General features: G+C 44.2%; 1 protein-coding gene across 3 annotated transcripts in view; it reads right to left on the minus strand.

Annotated features, from left to right (window-relative positions):
- Positions 1-26,855, minus strand: part of USF1 (upstream transcription factor 1) — a 931,515-nt gene that overhangs the window by 735,569 nt on the left and 169,091 nt on the right. For all 3 annotated transcript variants that reach the window (XM_044059392.1, XM_044059391.1, XM_044059393.1), the window contains one exon: positions 24,872-24,976. In XM_044059392.1, the coding sequence (XP_043915327.1) occupies positions 24,872-24,976 (105 nt within the window). The remainder of the gene's footprint in view (positions 1-24,871; positions 24,977-26,855) is intronic.

Consider the following 26,855-nt stretch of genomic DNA (forward strand, 5'->3'; position numbering starts at 1 on the left):
AAGTCATGGCTTGTCTGCATAGGGGGTAGGAATGCGTGCCCCCTTGCTTGTTTATGTACCACATAACTGTGGTATTGTCCGCCTTTATTAATAGTTGTCCTGGATGTATTAGGTCCTTGAAGGCTGTCAGGGCATTCTGTACAGCTAGCATCTCTTTTTGATTGATGTGAAGATGCATTTGTTCCTTGGGCCACGTGCCCTGAATACATTTTCCTGCCATATGTGCTCCCCTGGCATGATCCAATGCATCCGTTGTTATTGTCTGCCTGGCTGTAGGTAAGGTGAAAGGCTGTCCCTTGTTGTGGTGACAGGTCTGGGACCACCACAGAAACTCCTGTTGTAGGCAGGGAATCAAGGTTATGATTGCCTCTAGGCTGTGACAATGCTGAGTCCAAACACTTTTTAGATACCATTGTAGTTTCCTCATATGCAGTTTTGCATACGGAATTAATAGAATGCAGGATGCCATGAAACCCAGGGCCTGCAGAATTTTTCTTGCAGGGAGCTGGGTCTTTGTAGCCATCATTTGAAAGTAATGAGTCAGTTGCCTTTGTTTGTCTGGCGTGAGATAAGCCATCTGGGCAGTTGTATTTAAGCTTGCACCCACGAATATTATCTCGAGAGAGCACTAGTTTTGATTTCTTTTCGTTTACTGTGTACCCTAGGCAAATTAGCAATCTTTTTACAAACGCCAGGTGCTTTAGAAGAATGCCCTTGCTCTCTGCTTGAATAAGACCGTCGTCCAAGTAGGGATATATTTGAATTCCTTTTTGTCTGCAAAATGCAACTACTGGTGCCAGGCATTTTGTGAAGACCCTGGGCGCAGTAGATAAGCCAAAGGGCAGTGCAGAGAATTGGTAATGTATTCAGCCTGCTATAAATCTGAGGTATCTTCTGCATGATTGCCTGATTGGGACGAGCAGGTATGCCTCCTTGAGATCCAAAGTAACTAGCCAAGCCTCCTTGCCCAGCATGGGCAGAACTTGTTGTAGTGTTAACATTTTGAATTTTGGAACATCCAGGAAGGTACTTAGGATTGACAGGTCCAGTACTGGCCTCCAGGCTTTGTCTTTTCTGGGTACTAAGAAAAGTCTTGAGTAAAATCCTTGTGCCTGTTCTTGTGGAACTTTTTGAATAGCTCCCATATCCATAAGAGAAGCAATCTGTTTTTGTGCCTCTGCCCATTGGTTCTGTGGCAGGTTTGGCACACCTTTTAGTTTTGGAAGCATGTAGAAGTGGAACCTGTACCCCTGAGAAACTATATTCAGCACCCATTGGTCTTGGGTGATCATGCGCCAATTTTTTGAGAAAAATGCTAGCTTTCCCTCTAGGTGTGCTGTCAACTTTTAAGAGATTGGCATTTGCAGAGGGAAGTCATTGTGACTGTTTATTATATGGTTGTGATTTGTCTTCTCCTCCTTTGGGGGCTGAAGCACCCCATTGTTTAGGTCTGTAGGAGCCTTGGGGCTGAGATCTGCCTCTTGGGCGTCTGTATCTGCGTCTTTGTGGCCTGTCTGACACTGGAAAGGACCAATTTTTTTGAAGGCCAGTTATTGCTAAATCTAGGTGGTTGAACCTGTAAGAAATCTTTCACAGTTTGCATTGACTTTGCTTTATCCTCCATTTTCTTTAACACTTCTTCTGCCTTAACACCAAACAAAGTATCATGCTGTAGTGGAGCATCCAATATTTTTACTTTAACATGGTCAGGTAAACTTTGTTCTTCAACCAAGCATGTCTTCGAATAACTGAGCCTGTAACTGCGGCTCTACAAGAAGCCTCTAATGAATCAAAACCACACTGCAGAGTATGCTTTCCCACTTGTTCAACTGCATGCAATAAATCCTGCATTTCTTTACTGTCAGGACTTTCTATATTTGCAACCATTTTCTGATTTAATAATGACATGAGATACTGTTGATATTTAAGCATGTGAAACTGACAGTTTAAAGCTCTTACAGCTAAAGTAGCAGAAGTGTAAACTTTTTTCCCCCATCTGTCCAGAGCTCTGGAATCCCTATCTGAGGGGACAGGATTTTTGGCAGTGGAAGCTTTAACCCCTTTAGGACCCTGAGAATTGTTTCTGGGTCTGCAGCGGGGTTTTTGTAAAGAAATTTATAAGAGTCACGGACCCTGTAGTACCTGTCTGGCTTTACTCGTGCGGGGGGTTAAGAATCTGGAGACAGACTGGATTCAGAAAAAACATCATCTACAATATCAAGCACAGGGGGGATAGCCAGGGTCCTGTGCTGAGGCAATAAAAGGAAATCTCTGAGCCTTTTCTTGTATTCTGAGTAATCCTGGCTCTCCCGGTGGAACTGCTCCCTCATGGTGTGCAGGGTTTCCCCAAAAGAATAATCCTCAGGCTGTGAGGCTGAAGGAATGGACTCTTCAGCATCAGAGTCCTCATAAGGAGGGAGAGAATAGCCCTGATCAGAAGAAGAATCAGAGGAAATGGAAACCTGATCAGAGGAATCATAATCAGTGTCTTGCCTAGGCCTTTTGTCAGGAGGGAGATGGGAGCCCATAAGTAATAAGGTCTTCGGCCATTTTAAGCATCTGTTTCTTTGGCATAGATGCCTGTTTTGAAGAATGCTGTACTTGTTTCCTTGTCTTTAATGGTGTTTTTGACTTTGCCTTTGTTGCTGTAGTAGGCTTAAATGTAAGCTGTGAAGGTCTGAAGACGCCCTCAGATGCCGGTGCCTGCTCAGCGGCTCCAGACCCATCTGAGGGTATAGTTTCCGTAGGCCCAATACCTTGCGTTTACACAGGCCTCGGGGCCTCCACATGGCTGTCGGTTACGGCCTGTGGCTCTGAGGTAGCAGGTGTCAGGGGCTGCGAAAGCACCTCACTGAGAACCGGCGAACCGGCAACTGGACTAGAAGAGGTTTCGTTGTCGGTTTTGGACCTCGGTTGCCTGTCTTTTTCTTTGTCTTTGCGTTTTTTATACATTCCGGTCGGTTGATCTGACGGCATTATATAATTAAATCTTTGTCCAAAATAATGTAAAGCAAAATCAAACAGACGTATAATAGTGCGTTTATTGAATCTAGCACAAAACCGACAACTAGCAATGTCGTGATCAGGGCCTAGGCAAGGAATGCAGTAAGAGTGAAAGTCCTTATGAGGCATTTGCTTCCCACAAGAAATACAATTGTTAACTTTTACTGACATCGGTTTGGAGCAAGAAAAAGTTTCCCCAACGGGGTACTTAGCTTTATTGAAGACTTCGGTTCTGAAATACAATTTTGAAAATCTCAGAGGAGTTGGCCGACCGGCACTTGCGAACTGCTTTTGCTTCGGGCACCGTGCGGCAAGAAAGACTGAAGAAAATGGCGTCAGTTGCAACTTTTATACCCCTGGCGCACTGACGTCCGGGAAGAGGCGACAGCAACCGACGCCGGACCAAGACTTTGGAACTCGGGCCGACTGCGGGTCGCCTGCCAGCAGGATAACCCAAGTGTAATGGGCCAGAAAAGAGCAAGAAGGATCACTCTGGTCTTGCATTTTCCTGCTTTCTGGATGAATATGTTCATTAAGGGCAATGGGAGGAAAGCATAAAGAAGATCGGGGGGCCCAACTGTAGACCACAGCATCCCTCTGTGACTGTCCCAGTGAAGGTAACAGGGCAAAATAACTGCTGCACTTGTTCAGGTAGGAAGCAAGAAGGTCGCAACAAGGTTAGTCCTAGTACAGGAAAGCCAAAGCTGCCATTGTTGGATTGAGGGGCCACTCATGAGCCATTAAGATAGTTCTGCTCAATTTGTCTGCTAATATACTGTGCATCCCAGGTGTGTGCATTGCTATCAGAAGTCTGTATGAAACCATCGCCCACTGCTATACTATTGCGGCTTCTGACAGAGGGTACACACGGGTTCCTCCCAGTTTGCTGATGTACCAGACTACTGTTAACCACCTGCGTGGAAATCACACTGCAATGCTAGGAGACCAGTTGTCATCTCCAACACAGTGATGTGAAGAGTGACCTCGAGATGTGATCAAGAACTTGAAACATTCTCCCTTTGAAATGCCCTCCACAGAAGGGAGGAGTCTGTGGTTATGACAGCCAGTGATGGATCTGTGTGAAAGAGATGACCTTTGGTAGTTGACAGGAATTTTATCCACTAGTAGATATGATCTCTGCATATTGGAGTAATGCAAATTTTGGTATGCAAAGAGTGAATGTTTTCTGACCACTGCATAGAAAGAGTCCACTGGAATACTTTCATGTAAAATCTAGCTAGTGAAACTGTGGAGGCTATTAGACTTAAATGTCACAATTAACCTTGCTGATGGCGAAGGATGCTGAAGTACCTGTGCAACTGTCAGAAGAAGGGAGAGCACTCAGAAGTGAGGTAATTTGGTAATCTTTAACTCAGAGTCCAGGTGGCATCCAATGAATTCTACTTGTTGTGTCAGGTCCAGGGAAGGTTACAAGAGAGAGATTTTGAGAGCTGTTTAGTCAAGTCTCTCTGGAATTCTGTTACACAAAAGTCAAACAGTTCAGCACTTGGAGAAATAAGGCCACTGAAGTGCATGTCCATTTCCCAAAAATGTACAGTTCCCTAGACTCCTAGTTATGGTGGTGGACAGAGGAACTTTCTTCCAATAATTCCTTCTTGGCGACTACCACTAAAACCATGGTATCTACTGGTGGACCTCTGCTCCAATGCTTCCTGTCCTTAGGTGCTGTCAAAATCCTACCCGTTGGTACTGCTTCCACCATGTCAGGGTCCTTCCATGTCCGCTGAGCTACAAGGTCAATAAGATCATCAACGGGTGGTACTACCCCGAATGAAGATGAGACAGACTCAAAGGCCTACAAGAATACAGTCTCATTTAGTGAAGGGTTATTTGTAGACCATTCCTCACTGTTTCCTCAATTAGAAGATCTCGCCGAAGCTGATGTCTTCCAAGACAGATCTAGGGGAGCCTTCATCATCATCCAAATCTGTGCCTCCAATGAAAGACTCTGGGGATGAGTCTATGTGCTTCCCTTTGCAAGCCTGTTTCCTGTGAACCTATACTGGTGGATGATCAAACATCTGAATCACAATGGAAACTCGTGCAGTAAGCAGTCTCAGAAACCTGTGGTACAGACTGTACCTGCTGCATAAATGAAGGGAAGACTCAGGAACCTCTTGAAGTTTAGGTGGAGCTGTGCTGAGTAGTAAACCCTTTTACTTTGGCACAGCCAAAGCCATCTTAAAAGCCTGGAAGGCCAAAGCCACAATTGGCCCTGAATGAGGTCTCCTCATGTCTGAAGGAGACGACTTCCCAATACCGATGGGTCTCAGCTCAGAGCCTGATTTCACATCTGAGCTGTCAAGGGCCGAGTGCCCGAGAGACAGAGACAGAGAGAGAGAGAGAGAGAGAGAGAGAGAGAGAGAGAGACTGACAGATCAGATAACTTCAATTGACCCACCCCCTCAAGTGCCAGCACCAACACTTCAGCTCGAAGACTCTTCCTGATCCTAACTCATATGAATGAAAAGAGATAGGGATACAGTCAGAGTCAAAGTAGCCCGAACTGTCAGCTCAGGATAGCAGAGTACGAGTGATGAACGGGTATTGGAGATAGAAGAGGAGGGGGTTGTTGGACCAGTAATCTGCGCATTCAGGGGAGATGGCATTGAGACAACCCTCAGCTGGATCTGCATTTTCAATAACATCCTCATCACATGCGGTCCAGTAAAGTTTCTGGATTGACCAAACAAAAGAAGCCACAGAGGGCGGTCTTGAATATCTTTTGTCCTGTAATACTGCAGCATGTAGTCTCGGACTCTCTGGTTCCAAACAGAATTGGGGCTGAGGAGAGGAAGGTCAGGTCTGAGGAAAGTACAGCTGAGTACACTTACCATAAATGTAGATGTTAGAGTGTATTCACTGTTGCAGTCATCACATTTGGGTTATCTGCTTGCAGTAGCCCTCAGTCGGCCTGATTATCAAAGTCTTGGGTCCTGCATTGGTTGCTGTCTCATCTTCCATGACATCAGGTAGTCAGGTGTATAAAGCATGCAGCCGACGCCATTACACCAGTTTTTCTTGCCCCAGACGTCAGGTGCCCGTGCCCCCCGAATGGGAAGCAATTAAATTATATATATATATATATATATATATATATATATATATATATATATAGATATATATATATATATATATATATATATATATATATATATATGTACATATATACACATACATACACACAAAGTTATACCTCCAACAAAAAGTAAATAAACAAAAAAGCTTTTAAGCATAGTAAAAAGGAATAGAGGTGTAGCCAAAAGAAGTCAGGGGGCTGGAAGGAGGGTAACCAGGACTGCATCAGTGAATACACTCGAACATCTACATTTATGGTAAGTGTACACAACTGTACTATGTTCTTCGTGTTTCACTGTTAGAGTCATCACATTTGGGTAGATTACTAAAGCTAAGGATGGGAGGAGGAATTTAGATAGCATTAGGACCAGCTATGAGGCCCTGCAAGACTGCAATGGCAAAACCAGCTCTGGATTTAGAGAAAATTGGCAAATGGTAATGCTTGGTGAAAGTATGTACAGAACTCCAGGTAGCAGCTTGTAGGATGTCCCTGGTAGGGACACCTCTGAGAAAGGCTGTAGAGGTATATGCAGCCCTGGTTGAATGTGGTCTTATCCCCTGTGGGATAGGTTTTCCATGGTGCTTATAGCAGAAATTAATGCAATGGCCTATCCATTTAGAAATGGTTTGCTTTGAAATGGCCTTCCCCTCTGCCCCTGCAGCAAATGCCACCAGCAGCTGTTCAGATTTCCCGAGAGGTTTAGTCTTGTCCAAGTAAAATCGAAGTTGTCTGTGCACATCTAAGGAGTGCAGTATCCATTCCCCTTTGTTCTGTGGATTAGAAAAGAAGGTTGGCAAATGAATGGACTGATTAAGAGCCACACTGGATAATACCTTGGGCATGAAAGAGGGATTGGTCCTGAGGGACACCCTGTCCACATGAAAGATGATGAAAGGCTCCACTGCCAAAAGGGCCTGTAATTCAAACAACCTTCTTGCTTGAAGTGATGGCTAAAAGGAAGGCTGGGGCTGTTTTCCAAGAAAGGAATTTTAACTCTGCACTTGCAGCTGGCTCAAAAGGAGTTGAGTGAGTTTATCCAATACAAAGTTAAGGTCCCAGGCTGGAGTTGGGGCTCTCCTGGGTGTTCTTAAGTTTTTGGTCCTTCCGAGGAACTGCTTGAGCAACGGATGAGAGAAGAGGGGTGGTTCTGTGTTGTAATAAGCTGACATGGCTGAGGCATGAGTTTTGATGGAGGAAAAGGAAAGGCCCTTGTGAAGCATCTTGGTTAAGTATTGAAGAATCTGAGGTAAATTGAGCGCTGCTGTGCCCATCCCCTGAGTTTGGTTCCAGGAACAGAATCTTTTTCATTTTTCAGCATAAAATTTTCTAGTACTAGGCCTCCTTGCCTCAAGAATGACATCCAACACTTGTTTACTGAGGGATGGTAAAAGAGAGATCAGGTAATTAGCCAGGCTGCCAGGTTCAGGGTTTGAAGCTGAGGGTGCAGAATCTGGCCCTCCTGCTGGGACAGCAGGGTAGGGGTCATAGGCAGGTGCCATGGTGCCAGCAGTGACACACTGCGCAAGAGGGGGCACCAGTGCAGGCGTGGCCAGTCTGGAGCAATCAGTATCATCCTCGGTTTGTCCTGTTTGATCTTTAGTAGTACCTGGAGAGGAGAGGCAGAGGAGAAAAGCATAAACTGATAGATTTTTCCAGGTGAAGGACAGGGCATCCACTTTCCAAGCTTGTTTGTGGGGGGTGCTTGTGCAGAATTTGTCCAATTGGTAGTTCGGGGGGAGGCAAACAGGTCTATATCTGGCCCCCCCCCAATTGTTTATCAACATACTGAATGCCTTTGGTTCCAGTTTCCATTAATGTGGGTCCATGAGATTTCTGCTTAGTTCATCTGCCAGTGTGTTTAGCTTTCCTGGCAGGAATTGAGCCTGTAGGTGCACTTGGTAGCTCAAGGCTGTATCCACAAAGCCATGGCTAGTCTGCAGAGAGGGTATGAGTGGGTTCCCCCCTGCTTATTTATGTACCACATAACAGTGGTGTTGTCCGTCTTTACCATTAATTGTCCTGGAAGTATGTGGTCCTTGAAGGCTGTCAGAGCATTCTGTACAGCTAACATTTCTATTTGATTGATATGCAGGTGCATTTGACTTGGGTTCCATTTGCCCTGAATGCACTTCCCTGCCAAGTGAGCTCCCCATGCATAGTCTGATGCATCTGTTAGGGTTTGGGCGGCAGGGGGGTACAGTGAATGGCAGTCCCTTGTTTTGGTGGCAGGCATCTGCCCACCAAAGGAACTCTAACTGTAGGCAAGGTATGACAGGAATCATTGCTTCTAGATCCTGAGAATGTTGACACCATAGGCTTTTTAGATACCATTGTAGTTTCCTCATATGCAGTCTTGCATATGAAATTAGGAGAATGCAAGAGGCCATGGAACCCCAAGGCTTGCAACATTTGTCTTGCAGATTAGCAGGGTTTTTGTGGCCATTTGTTTGAAGTAAGCTGTCAAATGAACTTGTTTCTCTGGCATGAGGAAAGCCATCTGGGAAGTTGTGTTCAAGCTTGCTCCCAGGAATACAATTTATTGACAGGGTACAATATGTGATTTATTTTCGTTTATGGTGTACCCCAGACAAGTTAGCACCTTTTGTACAAATGCCAGATGATTCAAAAGTATGCCCTGGCTTTCTGCCTGAATTAGACAATCGTCCAGTATGGGTATATTTGAATACTTCTTTGCCTGCAAAATGCAACGACTGGAGCTAGGCACTTTGTGAATACCCTGGGCGCAGTAGATAAGCCAAAGGGCAGTGCAGAGAACTGACAGTGCATGTAGCCTGATTTGAAGCGTAGGTATCTTCTGCAAGATTCCCTGATTGGGATGTGCAGACAGGCTTCCTTTAAATCCAGTGTTGCCAACCAGGCATCCTTGCCTAGCATAGGAAGCAACTGGTGAAGAGTTAGCATTGTGAATTTTGGGATCACCAAAAAGGTGTTTAGGATGGAGAGATCCAGGAGAGGACGCCATATGCTGTCTTTTCTGGGTACCAGGAAAAGTATTGAGTAAAAACATTGTCCACTTTCCTCTTCTGGGACAGTGTGAATAGCCCTTATACTTGAGAGAAAGTACTTGCTTTTGAGCCTCTGCCCACTGATTTGGGGGTAGATCTGGCCAACAGTTTGGGGTTGGTAAAATGTGGAAGTGGAATCTGTATCCTTGGGAAACTATATTTAAAACCCATTTGTCCTGGGTAATGAGTTCCCAGTTTTTTGCCTGCAGAGCAATCTTTCCTCCCTAAAGCAGCAGTCAGTTGAGAAGGGCTTGGAAGTTTTAAAGTTAAGTCATTAAGACAGTTTGCCATTGGGGACTCTTACTACTCCCTGATTTGGAAGTGGGAGAGCCCCACTGCTTAGTCCTGTGTACACCTTGGGACTGAAGCCTGGGTGTTCTGCTGGTTATGGGTTTGGACTGAGAAGGCCTGGAAGAGGCAGGAAAGGTCCAATTCTTAGAGGACCAATGCCTACTAAATCTTGGAGGCTGTACTTGCAGGAAATCTTTAACAGTTTGCATAGATTTAGCTTTTTCCTCCATCTTTTTAAGCACTTCTGCTTTGTTGCCAAACAGGCGGTCCTGGTTTAAGGGAGCACCCAACAATTTAGCTTTAACATGATCTGGCAAAGATCTGGCAAAAATTGCCCCTTAAGCCAAGCATGCCTTCTAAGTACAGACCCAGTAACAGCAGCCCTGCAAGATGCCTCTAGTGAATCAAAACCACACTGCAAAGTATGTTTTCCAACTTGTTCAGCAGAATGCATTAAATCCTGTAAATCCTTATTTTCAGCACAGTCAGGAATCAACATAATTTTCTGTTTAAGCAATCCAATAATATGCTGCTAATACTTTAACATATGAAACTGGCAGTTTAAGGCCCTAATGGCCAAGGTTGCAGAAGTGTATACCTTCTTACCCAATCTATCCAGCGCCACAGTAGGATTTTTAAAGAGGAACTTGTGAGAGTCAGGAACCCCGCAATATCTATCTAGTTTTCTGGGAGGAGGAGGTAAGGAGTCAAGGGCCAAGCTAGATTCTGAAAAGGCATCATCAACAATGTCCAGCACAGGGGGGATAAGCTAAAGGCCTGTGTTTGGGGAGGAGTAACAAATCCCTAAGTCTCTTTTTAGAATCAGAGTAATCCTGGCTTTCCCAGCGAAAATGCTCCCTAAGAGTATGCAAGGTTTCACCAAAAGAGAAATCCTCTGGAGGGGAAGCAGAGGGAGTAGAGTCCTCTGCATCAGAATCCTCATAGGTAGATAAGGGTAAATCCTGGTCATCTGAGTGAACAGAAATTTCAGAATCCTGGTCAAAAGTATCATAAGCAAATTCAGTCCTAGGTCTCTTAGATGAGGAAGGTTGGCTTCCCCTGATTAAAGTAATAAGGTCTTCAGCCATTCTTATCATTTGTTTTTAAGGCACAGAAGCCTGACCATGCGGTCTGGGCGGTTTGCTAGGCATGGATCGAGTTTTAGGCCTTGAAGAAGATGGCGTCGGTTTAATATGCAAGTCAGTACGCCTGAATACACCCTGAGAAGCCAGTGCCTGCACAGCAGCTCTGGACCCATCCAAGGTAGAGACATCCGCAGGTTCCACAGTTGAAGCATCTGATGGCATACTGGACTCTGAATGGGTCTCAGTAGAGGCCTGCGAATCTGAAGTAGCAGGCATCAGCAGCTGTGAAAGCGCCTCACTGAGTACCGGCGAACTGGTGACTAGCTTAGGAGAAGCGTCATCGGCAGCTTTGGACCTAGGCAGCCTGTCTCTGTCTTTATCTTTGCATTTTTTTAGGAATGTCGGTAGTCGGGTGGCTTGCCAAAGCCATATCTGGGTAATTGAACAGAGTACGAAAATATTTAGAAGCGTAAATATACAGACGACGAATAGTTTGTTGTTTAAATAAGGCACAGAACCGACAGTGAGGTATGTTGTGGTCGGGGCCTAGATAAGGAATACAATACAAATGAAAATCTTTATGAGGTATTTGCTTTCCACAAAAAATATAATTGACTTTTACTGACATTGGTTTAGAGCAAGAAAAAGTTTCCCCAACGGGGTACTCGGCTTTAGTTGAAGACTTTGGTTCTGAAACTCGAAAATGAAAATTTCAGGAGTCGGCTGACCAGCACTTGCGAACTGCTTCGGGCACCGCATGGCAAGAAAGACGGATGTAATGGTGTCGGCTGCATGCTTTATACCCCTGACTACCTAACGTCATGGAAGATGAGAAAGCAACCGACACAGGACCCAAGACTTTGATAATCAAGCCGACTGAGGGCTACTGCAAGCAGATAACCTAAATGTGATGACTGCAACAGTGAAACACGAAGAACATCTGACAGATCTGCCTTCCTAGGAGATTTTGGATGCAAACTGACAAGCAGTGGGATCCAGAGACTGTTTCCTGGACTTTTCTAACTTTTATTTTTCTCTCTTCTCTTCTACTGTTTCCTTATCAGTTTTCTCTTTTTGCTCGTCTCCGTCCTTGGTTTTGGCTTAGTCTGTTTTTTTTTTTTTTGGGCTGGGAAGGCAGCAGCAGTGGGTGAAGAGGAGGCAGCTAAGTAGGAAGACCCTGAGTGTGCAGGAAGGCCTCTGACAGTTGCATTTTCCCTACACATTTGGGGAGCTCTCCTGCTAAAACAAGCACAGGTTTCATAATCTGTCTCAAGACTGGCAGCACCCAGGAAATAAACACATAACGAATGCTGATCCTGAAGGGGGATTTAGTGTCCAAATTCCGCACACTTTTTAAAGCCCTAGCTGTCACATTCTAGAAACACACAACCAAAAGGTAGAGCCAACACTACAAACACAGCAAAATACTATCTAAAATTTAAAGTTAAAGAACAGAACATTTTCAAAATACACTGTTCTGCATGTAGGTGTAACCTATCAAAATTTAATAACTATAGCTAGCAGAAAGAATACATTGGTTTTGAAGAAAATGCCTAATCCTAAGGATAACTATCACTTACTATCCATCTTTAAACTAAGTAAAACATCTTTTTTCAACTACAGCAGAAAAATAAATCTTGAGAGACAAGACTCTTGGTAGAAGAGAAAATTGCAGAAATATAACTAGAGCAGCAAAGGATATGCTTTTTGAAGGAGAGCCCATGCAGAACAGGTCTGATGCTTCAGGTGAGAAAGGGGATGTGAGGTACTAAGGTGGAGTGGAGGAAACTATGGTTAGGGAAAGGAGTCACAACCCTGGATCCGTGAAGTTTCAAAGATGGTGTTGAAGTCAGATCAGATGATCCATGTGCTGAATCAGACAAAAATAGAGACTGGATTTTGCTATTTCCACTTCAGAGTTATTTCTTGATGCAAAGGAGCAGTGGATATAATTTGATAACGGCATGCTCATTCTTTGTAGTATAACCTATTTCTTTGGTACAACTAAAATCAACTCATGAGAATTCTTGCCAAAAGGACCATCAATCTACAACAGGTTATGTATCCCAGAACTATCTGGTTCAAGTTGGCAATCTTTCTGAAACACTGTGACAGGAAGTATCTTAGCCTTTGGAAGAAATGTCTTCTGCTCCACTGCATCCAGCAGTTTCCTTAGAACTAAAACATGCCACAGGAGATAAAGTCAAATAGAGTGAAAACAGCTGACTATCAACTGTAGAGCCTCCTGGATCTCTTCCAGGAATGTGGCCTGAATGAAGACATTATCCTGATAAGGACAGACATGGAAACCGGATACCCTGCAGAATGTTAATCACTGAAGCCAGGCACTCTGTAAACACTCTGAGTGCAGAAGACGAGCTAAATGGCAAGGATGTGAAGTTGTAATGGACATTCCCTGCTTTGACTCTGAGGAATTCACTGTCCACTTTGGCTATGGAGGTATGTAGACAGGCATCCTTTAAATCCAAGATCACCATGCAGGCATGACTAATAAGCAAGGGCAGAAGGCTCTGCAAGAATAGCGTTTTGAAATTTGGGACTCTCAGTAACTTGTTGAGTCTGCAAAGGTCCAAATTGGTCATCCAAATTCTTTCTTTTCTATAGTCTACAAACAGTATGAAGTACAACCCAGCCCCTTTTCCTTTTTTTTTAGAACATTCTCAATGGCTCAATGGAATAATTGGCTTTCTATTTGTGGAGGCATAAGGAATGATTTGCATTTGGGAAAAGGAGAAATGTACAGTTGTGTAACTACCATAAATGCAGATGTTCAAGTGTATTCACTATTGCAGTCATTACAATTGGGTTATCCTGCTGGCAGGCTACCCACAGTCGGCCCGAGTTCCAAAGTCTAGGTCCAGCATCGGTTGCTGTCACCTCCTCCCTGATGTTAGTGCGCTAGGGGTATAAAAGATGCAGCCGATGCCATTTTCTTCAGTTTTTCTTGCCCCAGATGTCAGGTGCCCCTAAAATGGTAGGCTAAATTATGCCAATAAGCATACATGCACAAAAAACAACTTTTCCTTCATCTACAAGCAAATACACCACATAGGTTGTATAGAATAGAGAAGTACAGATAAGTCCCAGCAAAGGAAAAGGGGGATGGTGGGAGGGTGACCTGGACTGCAACAGTGAATACACTCGAACATCTACATTTATGGTATGTACACAACTGTACTATGTTAATCGTGTTTCACTGTTGCAGTCATTACAATTGGGTTGAATCCCAAAGCTAAGGTTGGGAGGCTGGTGCTAAATAGGATTAGGAGAGGCTATCAGGCCCTGCAGAACTGCAGTGGCAAAGCCTGCCCTGGATTTAGAGCAGAGAGGCAAGTGATTGTGCTTTGTAAAAGTATGCACTGAACTCCAAGTTGCAGCCTCTAAGATGTCTTTGGTTAGTACTCCTCTGAGGAAGGCTGCTGAAGTGGCTGCTGCTCTGGTTGAATGTGGCCTAATTCCCTTAGGCACTGATTTGCCATGCTGTGAATAGCAGAAACGAATGCAGTGGCCTATCCACTTTGAAATAGTCTGCTTTGAGATAAGCTTTCCTTGTGATCCTGCAGTATATGCTACTAGAAGTTGTTCAGTCTTTCTGAAAGCTTTGGTTCTGTCCAAGTAGAAGCGTAGCTGCCTGTGAATGTCCAAAGAATGCAAAATTCTCAGACCCTTATTCTGCGAGTTTGGATAAAAGGTAGACAAATTAATTGTTTGGTTAAGGGCCACACTGGACACTACCTTAGGCATAAATGTAGGGTTTGTCCTCGGAGAAACCCTGTCAGGATGGAAAATGATAAAAAGTTCCACAGCCATGAGTGCCTGTAACTCTGAGACTCGTCTAGCGGAGGTTATTGCTAGGAGCACAGCTGTTTTCCAGGATAAGAATTTTACATCAGCTGCAGAGGCTGGCTCAAACGGAGGCAGTGTGAGTTTTTCCAAGACATAGTTGAGGTCCCATGCAGGTATTGGTGCTCTCCTTGGAGGTGTTATGTTTTTGGCCCCTCTGAGGTACTGCCTTAGTAATGGATGAGAAAAAATAGGTGGTTCTGTATTGTAATGAGCTGAAATAGCAGAGGCATGAATTTTAATTGATGAAAAGTAAAGGCCTTTATCACGCATCTCAGTTAAGTATTGCAAAATCTGAGGAATATTTGGAACAATCGTGTCAATACCTTGTGCCTGGTTCGAAGCACAGAATCTCTTCCATTTTTCTGCATAAGATTTTCTGGTGCTAGGCCTCCTGGCCTCCAAAATAACATCCATCACTGCTTTAGAGAGGTGCGTCTTGAATGGCTACATTATCCGCCATGCTGCCAGGTTTAAGGTCCTGAGTTGGCTGTGCAGTATCTGACTGTCTTCTTGGGTCAATAAGTGAGGAATGTGAGGTAATGTCCAAGCTGGGCATTGAGACAAGCTCTTTAGGATTGGATACCAGTGCTGGCGGGGCCAGTCTGGGGCAATCAATATCATTTTTGGTTTCTCTTGTCTGACCTTGAGGAGTACCTTGGGGAGGAGAGGCAGAGGAGGAAAGGCATATACTGTTAGATTTTGCCAGCTGAAAGATAGAGCATCCACTTTCCATGCTTGCTTGTGATAAGTCCTTGTGCAGAATCTCTGTAGTTGGTAGTTGTGAGGGGAGACAAATAGGTCTATGTCCGGGCATCCCCAGGTCCTTGTTATTATGCTGAAACTTGTGGATCCAATTTCCACTCATGGGGATCCATTAGGTTTCTGCTTAGTTAGTCTGTCAGAGGATTTGTCCTTCCTGGCAGGAATTGTGCTTGCAGATGTACTTGGTAAGTAAATGCTGTGTCCCACAAGTTCAAGGCTAGCCTGCAGAGGGGGTAGGAATGTGTGCCTCCCTGCTTGTTTATGTACCACATGACTGTAGTATTGCCCATCTTTATCAGTAGTTGTCCTGGATGAAGTAGATCCTTGAAGGCTGTCAGGGCATTCTGAACAACTAGCATCTCTTTTTGATTGATATGTAGATGCATTTGACTTGCGGACCATGTGCCCTAAATACATCTTCCTGCCATATGGGCCCCCCCAGGCATAATCTGATGCATCTGTTGTCAATGTCTGCCTGGCTGTGGGTAAGATGAATGGCTGTCCCGTGTTGTGGTGACAGGCTTTTGCCCACCATCAAAACTCCTGTTGCAGCCAGGGAATGAGGGTAATTATTGTTTCCAGGCTGTGGCAATGTTGAGTCCAAACACTTTTTAGATACCACTGAAGTTTCCTCATATACAGTCTTGCATATGGAATTAGCAGAATGCAGGATGTCATGAAACCCAAGGCCTGCAGAATTTTTATTGCAGATAACTGGGTCTTTGTTGCCAACATTTTGAAATAAGTATCAGTTGTCTGTGTTTGTCTGGTGTGAGATAAGCCATCTGGGCAGTTGTATTTAAGCTTGCACCCAGGAATATTATCTCTTGAGAGGGTATGAGTTTTTATTTCTTTTCGTTTACTGTGTACCCTAGACCTGTTAGTAACATTTTTACAAACGCCAGATGCTGTAGTAGAATGTCCTTGTTCTCTGCTTGAATAAGGCAGTCGTCCAAGTAAGGATATATTTGTATTCCTCTTTGTCTGCAAAATGCAATTGCACTGGTGCCAGGCATTTTGTGAAGACCCTGGGCGCAGTAGATAAGCCAAAGGGCAGTGCATAGAATTGGTAGTGCATTGAGCCAGATATAAATCTGAGGTATCTTCTGCATGATTGTCTGATTGGGACATGCAGGTATGCCTCTTTTAGGTCTAAAGTCACAAGCCAAGCCTTCTTGCCCAGCATGGGCAGAAGCTGTTGCAGAGTTAACATTCTGAATTTTGGAATATCCAGGAATGTGTTTAGGATAGACAGGTCCAATATTGGCCTCCAGGCTTTGTCCTTTCTGGGCACCAAGAATAGCCTTGAGTAGAATCCTAGTCCCTGCTCTTGCTGTGGTACAAGCTGAATGGCTCTCATGTCCATGAGGGATGAAACTTGTTTTTGTGCCTCTGCCCCTTGATTAATTTGCGTGGCAGGTCTGGCATACCGTTTGGCCTTGGCAGGGTGTGAAAGTGGAACCTGTAGCCTTGTGATACAATATTTAAGACCCATTTGTCCTGGGTGATCATGTGCCAATTTTGTGAAAAAAGTGCTAGTTTTCCCCCCAAAGAGGCTGCCAGAAGATAAGTGCTTGGTGCTGGCAGGAGAAAGTCATTGAGACCGTTTCCTGTATGGCTGCGATTTTTCCTCTCTGCTTTTGGAGGTAGAAGCACCCCATTGTTTAGGCCTGTATGAGCCTTGGGGTTGTGATCTGCCTCTGGGACGTCTGTATCTGTCTCTTTGTGGCCTGTCTGACACTGGAAAGGACCAATTCTTTGTAGGCCAGTTCCTGCTAAATCTGGGAGGCTGTACCTGCAAGAAATCCTTGACTGTTTGCATAGACTTAGCTTTGTCCGCCATTTTCTTCAATGCCTCTTCTGCTTTAACACCAAACAAAGTATCATGCTGTAATGGAGCATCTAATAGTTTTGCTTTAACATGATCAGGCAGATTCTGTTCTTTTAACCAAGCATGCCTCCTAATGACAGAACCTGTAACAGCAGCCCTGCAGGAGGCCTCTAGAGAATCAAAACCACATTGCAAAGTATGCTTTCCCACTTGTTCAGCTGCATGCAATAAATTCTGCATTTCTTTGTTTTCTGCACATTCTGAATTTGTCAACATTTTCTGTTTAAGCAGTGACATAAGATATTGTTGATATTTAAGCATATGAAACTGGCAATTTAAAGCTCTTACAGCCAACGTAGCAGAAGTATAAATCTTTTTCCCCCATCTGTCCAGTGCCCTTGAATCCCTATCAGAGGGGATAGGGTTTTTTGCAGTGGAAGCCTTGACCCCTTATGGGCCCCTGAGAGATAGTTTCTGGGTCAGCACCAGGGTTTTTATAAAGAAATTTATGTGAATCAAGAACCCTGTAGTATCTGTCTGGCTTAACAGGAGCTGGTGGTAAAGAGTCAGGAGACAGGCCGGACTCTGAAAATACATCATCTACAATGTCTAAAACAGGAGGAGGTAATAAAAGGAAGTCTTTGAGCCTTTTCTTGGATTCTGAGTAATCTTGGCTCTCACAGTGGAAATGCTCCCTCATAGTATGCAGGGTCTCCCCAAAAGAATAATCCTCAGGAGGAGAGGTTGAAGGGATACATTCTTCAGCATCAGAATCCTCATAGGGAGGAAGAGAATATTCCTGTTCAGTAGAGGAATCAGAGGAAATGGAAACCTGATCTGAAGATTCATATTCTATCTCTTGCCTAGGCCTCTTATCAGGAGGGGGATGGGAACTCCTGATTAAAGTAATTAGGTCTTCAGTCATTTTAAGCATCTGTTTTTTAGGCAATGGTGGCTTGTCCAGGAGAATGCTGTAATTGTTTCTTTGTGTTTAGAGCTGCTTTAGTCTTTGCCTTTGAAGCTGAAGTTGGTTTCACATATAACTGTGTAGGCCTGAAAACACCCTCAGAAGCAGATGCCTGCTCAGCGGCTCCGGACCCATCTGAGGGAATAGTTTCCGAGTGACCAATACCTTGAGTTTCCAGCGGCCTAGTCAGCTCCACATGGGAGTCGGAAGCAGCCTGTGGCTCTGAGGTAGCAGGCATCAGGGACTGCGAAAGTGCCTCACTGAGAACCGGCGATAGGCCTAGCGGAAGCCTCGTCGTCAGTTTTGGACCTCGGATGCCTGTCCTTTTCTTTTTCTTTGCGCTTTTTATAAACTCTGGTAGTCGGCTGTTCCGACGGCATTATATAATTGAATCTTCTGCCAAAGTAATGAAATGCAAAATCGTACCGACGCTTAATAGTGCGTTGGTTAAATCTAGCACAAAACCGACAACTAGCAACGTCGTGGTCAGGGCCTAGGCAAGGAATACAGTAAGAATGAAAATCCTTATGAGGTATTTGCTTCCCACAAGAAATACAATTATTAATTTTTTCTGACATCGGTCTAGAGCAAGAAAAAAGTTTCCCCAACGGGGTACTTAACTTTAATGAAGACTTCGGATCTGAAATTCGAATATGAAAATCTCAGGAGTCGGCAAACCGGCACTTGCGAACTGCTTTTGCTTCGGGCACCGCGCGGCAAAAAAAGACTGAAGAAAATGGCGTCGGCTGCATCTTTTATACCCCTGGCGCACTGACGTCAGGGAGGAGGCGACAGCAACCGACACCGGACCTAGACTTTGGAACTCAGGCTGACTGCGGGTAGCCTGCCAGCAGGATAACCCAAATGTAATGACTGCAACAGTGAAACACGATGAACATCACTCAAAATCCTGGTTTCTTCTAGAGAAAGTAACCTTAGCCCCATTTCACTACTTGCAGGACCCATCTTTTCCTGTGTGTCTGCCTCTAGCTAACTCACAAAGAAAGCCCACCTGACTCCTATCCTTAAGGAAGGTGGAAATATGGGGGGACAAAAAAGTACAGTTTTGTACCTACCATAAATGTAGATGTTCGAGTGCTAATACAGCTGCAGTAATTACAGATGGGTTCTCTGCCGTCAGGCGGGTCCTCGGTCGGCCGAATTCCAAAGTCTAGGTCCGGCGTCGGTTGTTGTCGCTTTCTTTCCTGACGTCAGTGCGACAGGGGTATATAAGACACAGCCGACGCCATTTTCTTCAGTCTTTCTTGCCCCAGATGTCAGGTGCCCCCAGAAGGAAGGCAATACATAAATTATATATATAATCATGCAATGCAATATAATCCAAAAATCAGTAGTTGCAAGCAAATACACCATAGAAGAAGGATAACCCAATCAGGTTGTATGAGGAGGTGTTAGCCACTAGGCCTTTACCAAGAGGGGAAGGAGGGAGGGAAACCTGTACTGCAGCTGTATTAGCACTCGAACATCTACATTTATGGTAGGTACAAAACTGTACTATGTTCATCGTGCATACAGCTGCAGTAATTACAGATGGGTAGAATCCCAAAGCTACGCACAGGGTGGTAGGCACTAGGTGGAACTGGGAAGAGCCAGAATGCCCTGCAACACAGCAGTGGCAAAGCCTGCTCTAGTTTTGGAGTATAAAGGCAGGTGGTAGTGTTTTGTGAAGGTATGCACAGAACTCCAAGTGGCTGCCTCCAAAATATCTTTGTTAGGGACTCCTCTGAGGAAGGCTGTAGAGGTAGCTGTGGCCCTTGTGGAGTGGGATCTGATGCCTGTAGGAACAGATTTGTCATGAAAGGAGTAACAAAACCGTATGCAGTGGCCTATCCATTTTGAAATGGTCTGTTTGGAAATTGGCTTCCCTTGAGCTCCTACAGCATATGACACAAAGAGTTGTTCTGATTTCCTGAAAGGCTTTGTTCTGTCCAAATAGTAACGTAGCTGTCTATGGATGTCTAAGGAATGTAGCAGCCTTTCCCCTTTGTTTTGAGGATTGGGGTAAAAGGTAGGTAAGTGTATGGCCTGATTTAAAGCTACCCTGGATACTACCTTAGGCATAAATGACGGGTTGGTTCGAGGAAACCCTGCCCTGATGGAAGATGAGAAAGGGCTGCACAGCCATGAGGGCTTGTAGTTTCGAAACCCTACGAGCTGAGGTAATGGCCAGAAGGAAAGCTGTTTTCCAGGACAAATATTGCAAATCTGTTGAGGCAGCTGGTTCAAAGGGAGGCAAAGTTAATTTTTCTAGAATGTAATTAAGATCCCAGGCTGGTATTGGTTGTTTCCTTGGAGGTCTTATATTCTTAGCCCCTCTGAGGAACTGCCTTAAGAGTGGGTGAGAGAATAAGGGTGGATCAGTGTTGTATTCTGCAGAAATGGCTGAGGCATGAATTTTGATGGAGGAAAATGAAAGTCCACTGTTCAACAGCTCAGCTAGATACTGTAATATCTGAGGCAAATTCAGTTTTCTAGGATCCTGGCCCTTTTTCTCATTCCAAGCGCAAAACCGTTTCCATTTTGCGGAGTAAGCCTTTCTAGTAGATGGCCTCCTGGCCTCCAAAATGACATCCTGCACCTCTTTGGAGAGTAGGGTTTGTTGTGGTGTTAAGGAATCTTCCATGCAGCCAGATTGAGTGTTTTCAGCTGACTGTGAAGAGTTTTGTAGCTGTGCTGAGTCAGTAGAAGTGGCATTAGAGGTAGGGTCCAGGGAGGAGTATGTGTTAGGCTCCTCAGGAGTGGGTACCAGTGTTGACTTGGCCAGACTGGAGCAATCAGTATCATCTTCGGTCTGTCTGCTCTTGCTTTCAAGAGCACCTTGGGCAGAAGAGGCAAAAGTGGGAAGGCGTAAACTGTCCGTGCTGCCCAACTGAAAGAAAGGGCGTCCATTCTCCAGGCCTTTGGATGGAAAGTCCTTGAGCAGAACTTTGTCAATTGATGATTCCTGTGGGAGGCAGAGATATCTATGTCTGGCCTTTCCCACGCTTGGGTTATCTTTGTAAACACTTGAGGATGCAACTTCCATTCGTGTGGGTCTGTCATATTTCTGCTTAGATTGTCTGCCAGCGTGTTTTCCAATCCTGGCAGGTACTGTGCTTGAAGTTCGATTTGCCATTCCAGAGCCAAGTTCCAAAGTGACATGGCTAGCCTGCACAGGGGGTATGAATGTGTTCCTCCTTGTTTGTTTATGTACCACATTACTGTGGTGTTGTCTGTTCTTATCAATAATTGCCCTGGATGCAGGAGGTCCTTGAAAGCTGTAATTGCATTTATCACTGCTAGCATTTCCTTTTGATTGATGTGAAGGTGCTTTTCCTTTTGGGACTATTTGCCCTGAATGCATCTGTCTGTCATGTGTGCCCCCCAGGCGTAGTCTGAGGCGTCTGTCGTGATGACTTGACTTGCTAGAGGCTTGCACAATGGTAGACCTGTGTTTGTTTGGCATGCTTGGGCCCACCATAGAAATTCCTCTTGCAAACATGGGATTATTGGTATTATTGTTTCCAAACTGTGGCTGTGTTGAGACCATAGATTTTTTTAGGTACCACTGAAGTTTCCTCATATGCAACTTTGCACATGGGATTAGAAGAATGCAAGATGCCATGAAGCCCAGAGCCTGCAGGATTTTCCTTGCAGTAAGCCTGGTACAATTTGCTAGTATTTTGAAGTACTGAGTCAGTTGCCCCTGTTTTTCTGGCGTAAGATAGGCCATCTGGGTGTTTGTGTCCAAGTTGGCACCCGGGAAAGTTATTTTCGGAGATGGTGTTAGCCTGGATTTCTCTTTGCTGACTGTGTATCCCAGAGAATTCAATAATCGTGTTACATAAGCCAGATGTTCCAGAAGTATGTGTTTGCTGTCCGCTTGGATCAGGCAATCGTCCAAATAAGGGTAAATTTGTATCCCTTGAAGTCTGCAGTAGGCAATCACTGATGCCAGGCATTTCGTGAATACTCTGGGTGCAGTAGATAAGCCAAAGGGCAATGCAGAGAATTGATAGTGGATTGAACCTGCAAGAAATCTGAGGTATCTTCTGCAGCTTTGTCGGATTGGGACATGCAGGTATGCCTCCTTGAGGTCCAATGTTACCAGCCAAAACTCCTTGCCCAGCATGGGAAGAAGCTGCTGTAAGGTGAGCATCTTGAATTTTGGTACAGTAGAAATGTGTTTAGGATGGATAAGTCCAAAATGGGTCTCCAGTCGGTTCCTTTCCTTGGTACCAGGAATAGTCTGGAATAAAAACCTTGACCTTGTTCGTGAGTAGGTACCTCTTGAATAGCTTTCATGTCCATGAGCTTTGAAATTTGTATTTGAGCCTCTGCCCTTTGACTGTGTGGCAGGTTCGGCATGCCTCTCATTTTTGGAAGAGTGTGAAAATGAAATCTGTAGCCTCTGTTTATAATGTCCAGGATCCATTTGTCTGTTGTGATAATATGCCAATTTCTTGTAAATAATGTCAGCTTTCCTCCCAAGGGTGCTGTCAGCTGAGACTTGCTTGGCATGAAAAGGGGAAAGTCATTGGGTTTGTTTCCTGTATTGTTGCGCACTGTCTTCGCCACCTCTTGGTGCTGGAGTTTGCCATTGTCTGCCTCTATATGATCCTTGAGATTGTCCTCTGCCTCTTGTGCACCTGTATCTACCTCTTTGGGGCTTGTCCATGGCTGGAAAGGACCAGTTTTTTGAAGGCCAATTTCTGCTAAAACGTGGTGGTTGAACCTGTAGAAAAGCTTTAACAGTTTGCATAGATTTAGCTTTTTCTTCCATTTTTCGTAGCATCTCCTCAGCATTAGTACCAAATAATACATCCTTTTGTAAAGGCGCATCTAGTAGTTTAGCTTTAACATGGTCAGGCAAGGTTTGTTCCCTAAGCCAGGCATGTCTACGAATGACTGATCCTGTAACAGCAGCTCTACTTAAGGCCTCTAGAGCATCATAGCCACATTGCAAGGTGTGCCTACCCACTTGTTCTGCACTATGCATCATATCCTGCAACTCCTTCAAATCTGGTTGTTCAGGTTGTGACATTTTATTCCTTAATTGTGATAACAGAAACTGCTGATATTTAAGCATATGGAAATGACAATTTAAGACCCTCATGGCTAGGGGTGGCCGAGGTATATACCTTTTTTCCCCACCTTTCTAGGGATCTAGACTATCTTTCGGAAGGTAGTGGATTCTTAGCAGTAGAGGCCTTCATTCCCTTGGGGCCTTGAGAAATGGTTTCAGGGTCAGCATTATGGCTTTTGTAAAGAAATTGGTGAGAGTTAGGAACTCTGCAGTACCTATCAGGCCTGACTGGGGCAGGAGGCAGGGAATCCGGATTAAGGCAAGCCTCCGAGTAAACATCATCAAGTATGTCCAAGACAGGAGGTATCGCCAGAGGTCTGTGCTGAGGTAGCAAAAGAAATTCCCTAAGTCTTTTCTTGGAATCAGAAAAGTCTTGGCCTTCCCAATGGAAGTGTTCCCTCAAGGTATGCAAGGTTTCCCCAAAAGAAAAATCCTCTGGGGGAGATACAGAAGGAATGGACTGCTCTGCATCAGAATCTTCAAAAGGGGAGTACGAGTGTTCCTCTTCATCAGAATGTTCTGAAATAATGGAGCCCTGGTTAGAAGAGGGAGAATCTTCCTCCACTCTGGGTCTCTTGTCCGGAGGGGGTTGGGAACCCCTGATAAGAGTAATTAAATCCTCAGCCATTTTTAGCATCTGCTTTTTAGGCATGGGGCCTGGAGATGGGCCCTGTGCAGCAGGCCTCTTGGAATGCATGGCTGATTTGGACTTAGTAAAGGCCTTTATGGAAAAGGAAGATGAGGGTCTAAAGACACCATGGGTGGAAGTGGACTTGTCCACATTAGGAGGCTCAACACTCACAGTGGCTTCGGTAGCTGTAGTCTGGGTATGGGCCGAGGCACCTGCGGTCTCGGTTACAGAAGACACTGCCAGAGAAGTGTCTGTCGTTGGTGGTCAGGGGCTGCGTAGGCGCCTCGCTGAGAACCGGACCACGTGTAGCCGGTTTTGGCGTGGTGTCGGTTGAGACCGCGGACCTCGCGTGTCGGTCTTTGTCCTTACGTTTTTTGGACAAAACGGTAGTCGGAGTCTCCGACGACATTTTATAATCAAAAGCTTTACCAAAAAAGTGCTGGGCGAACTCCGCCCGACGCTTAATAGTGCGTTTATTGAAAGTAGCGCAAAAAGCGACAGCCCGAGACGTCGTGGTCTGGGCCTAAACAAGGTATGCAGAGGGAATGGAAATCCTTATGCGGTATTTGCTTCCCACAAGAAATACAATTGTTAACTTTGTCTGACATCGGTCTGAGGCAAGAAAAGTTTCTCCAATGGGGTACTTAGCTTTAAAGAAGACTTTGGTTTCCAAATTTTTGTAATTTCAGGAGCTGGCCGACCGACAATTGCGAACTGCTTCTGCTTCGGGCACCGTGCGGCAAAAAAGACTGAAGAAAATGGTGTTGGCTGTGTCTTATATACCCCTGTCGCACTGACATCAGGAAAGAAAGCGACAACAACCGACGCCGGACCTAGACTTTGGAATTCGGCCGACCGAGGACCCGCCTGACAGCAGAGAACCCATCTGTAATTACTGCAGCTGTATGCACGATGAACATCAGCAATGGTGGGGAAATATAGGGGTGGGACGCTTTGCTTTGAAGTCAGAGTTTCCAAAAAAAAACTTGATAATCTGACATGAAACTCATACATATGTGCATATACCTACAGATATATATAGATGTATAGATATACATATCTACAGATATATATTCATACATACAGATGTACATATTTTTTTTTTTGAGAAGGACTGTCTCTCTCTCTTACAGACACACACACACCACCCTCACACACACACCCCAACCCGACACACACACACACACAATCTTCCAGCATTTTTAAAGTAAAATTACAGTACCTGGGCCATGGGCTGTGCTGCTGCAGGGAAACCGCTGACAGCTGCTGCACCTTCTGTCTGTCCATCTAGTGACCCATCTCCAACCTGGATAACTCGATACATCACCTGGAATTGCAGGTTAATTAGCCAATAAATAAATAAAAATATATACACATACATCTGTTTTTCTAACTTAATCACTACTATTACTACTACTAAGGAAATACAACCGGAGTCTCCTGCAAAAGAAAACACAAACAAGTCATTATGAAGACTCCCAGTTACTAAAAAATATTTCAATCGATTTAATACAGCACTTTGAAGCATGTACTCCTGGAACCATATTTAAACTACAGCAAATGCAGCAGTGGGATGGGAAGAAGTCCACAAACAGCTTTAAAGCAGTGCTTCTTTTGGCAGTACCCATTATGGGATCACAGTACTCACTCTTTCTTTTTCATGCATTTGATAACTGGGTATATAAGGGACCCCTTCTTCCGAGGTATTACCCAATCTCAATTGAACAGAAATGTACATGCATAGAAAGTCCCAGATTCTACAAAACTATACTGTGCAAATAAATACAGATGGTTATTTACTATGGCTGAGGTACTGGGGTGTATACAGTGTGGAAAAGGTATATTGTGAGAACAAATTAACTTTACAGCAAGACATGAAAAGCACCACAGAAGGATCAAATATATGATGGTATGACTGTTTTAACTACTTGCATTTTACTGAAGGGTTTTAGCCTTACTGGGTGGAACCCATTTTTAGAAGGGACCCAGGAAGGAAACCACCCAGTACAGAATAATACATGACTTACACCGTGACATTAAAGCACTGTACAACTACATACTAATTAAAGAAGAAAACATTCAAAAGAAAAATATTTAAACATGTTACAGCTGCAGAAAAGAAAATCAATCCAACATTTTTTTCCAAATAAAGACATACAGTTTTACAATTAGAAATTCTTGGTGGTCTACTAAATATGCCATTTTCTAAGCATTTGTTTCATGTCTTCACTGAAGATGGGGGGAAAGGCATTTCCAAGTTGGTATATCAAAGTTATTAGCAAATCACAAAACAACTCCTGGCATGTTGGCTTCAGAGCGTTCAATGGAGTTTAAAAAGTGTTTCAGAGCACTCTTGAAATATCCTACACAATTTAATGCATACAATCACAATACAATGTTAAATGAGGCAAACAGGGAATTCTAACTTAAATTTTTCAGTTTTATAAGGCAATGCATCACTTAAGGGACTAATACCTTGAGTAGTCCTTTCTTTCAGAATTTGGTGGACTTTCAGTTCTGTTAATGTTGTCAGTGATTGTTCCAGCTTAGTTGTCAAGAGATTCATTACAACATATGTAGGTTGTTTCAAGGTTTAAATGCAACTGTCCTATTTTAAATAATGGGCCTTTAGATGTTTTCCTCAAGAATGCAAAGGTTAAATGAATACAGCAGAAGTCGACAATTCATTATATTAAAGACTTTTGAAAAAAAAAAATCAAGAAAACCAGCTTCTGTACATCATCCAAAGGGAAGAAAAAGAAGAGTTAAAATCTTAACAATTGCTGTATTAGTGTTGTACCCTTTCTTGAAACTGGGCTGTGTTGTTTGGGGTAAAATGTATTCAACAGGCCAATGGACAATAGCTGGAGTACAACTATCAAGGACACTTTGGCACTGGAATGATTATATGACATACGCCATACACATACTTAAACCAATGCGACTTGAAATGGAACAGGCTTTATTTATCACACAAAACACTAGTGGGTAAATTACACTGTAACACCTTCCTGCCCTGCAACCCTAATTCCATAACAGTTGTGAATAACAGCAGAGGTCTTTGCAGAAAGGTGGGGAGTTACAATCTCAAATGTAGTATTACTTAAGCACAAGAGTGTAGGAACATGCCCTGCTGCCCCCCCGAGGAAAAAAAAGCTTGGTTTTGGTTTCATTGTAAAAATTGACATTGCTGACCTTCTCGTCCA

The sequence above is a fragment of the Protopterus annectens genome, chromosome 17.part0, assembly GCF_019279795.1.
Source record: "Protopterus annectens isolate FY-2018-M chromosome 17.part0, PAN1.0, whole genome shotgun sequence".
In the NCBI taxonomy this organism is placed as follows: Eukaryota; Metazoa; Chordata; order Ceratodontiformes; family Protopteridae; genus Protopterus; species Protopterus annectens.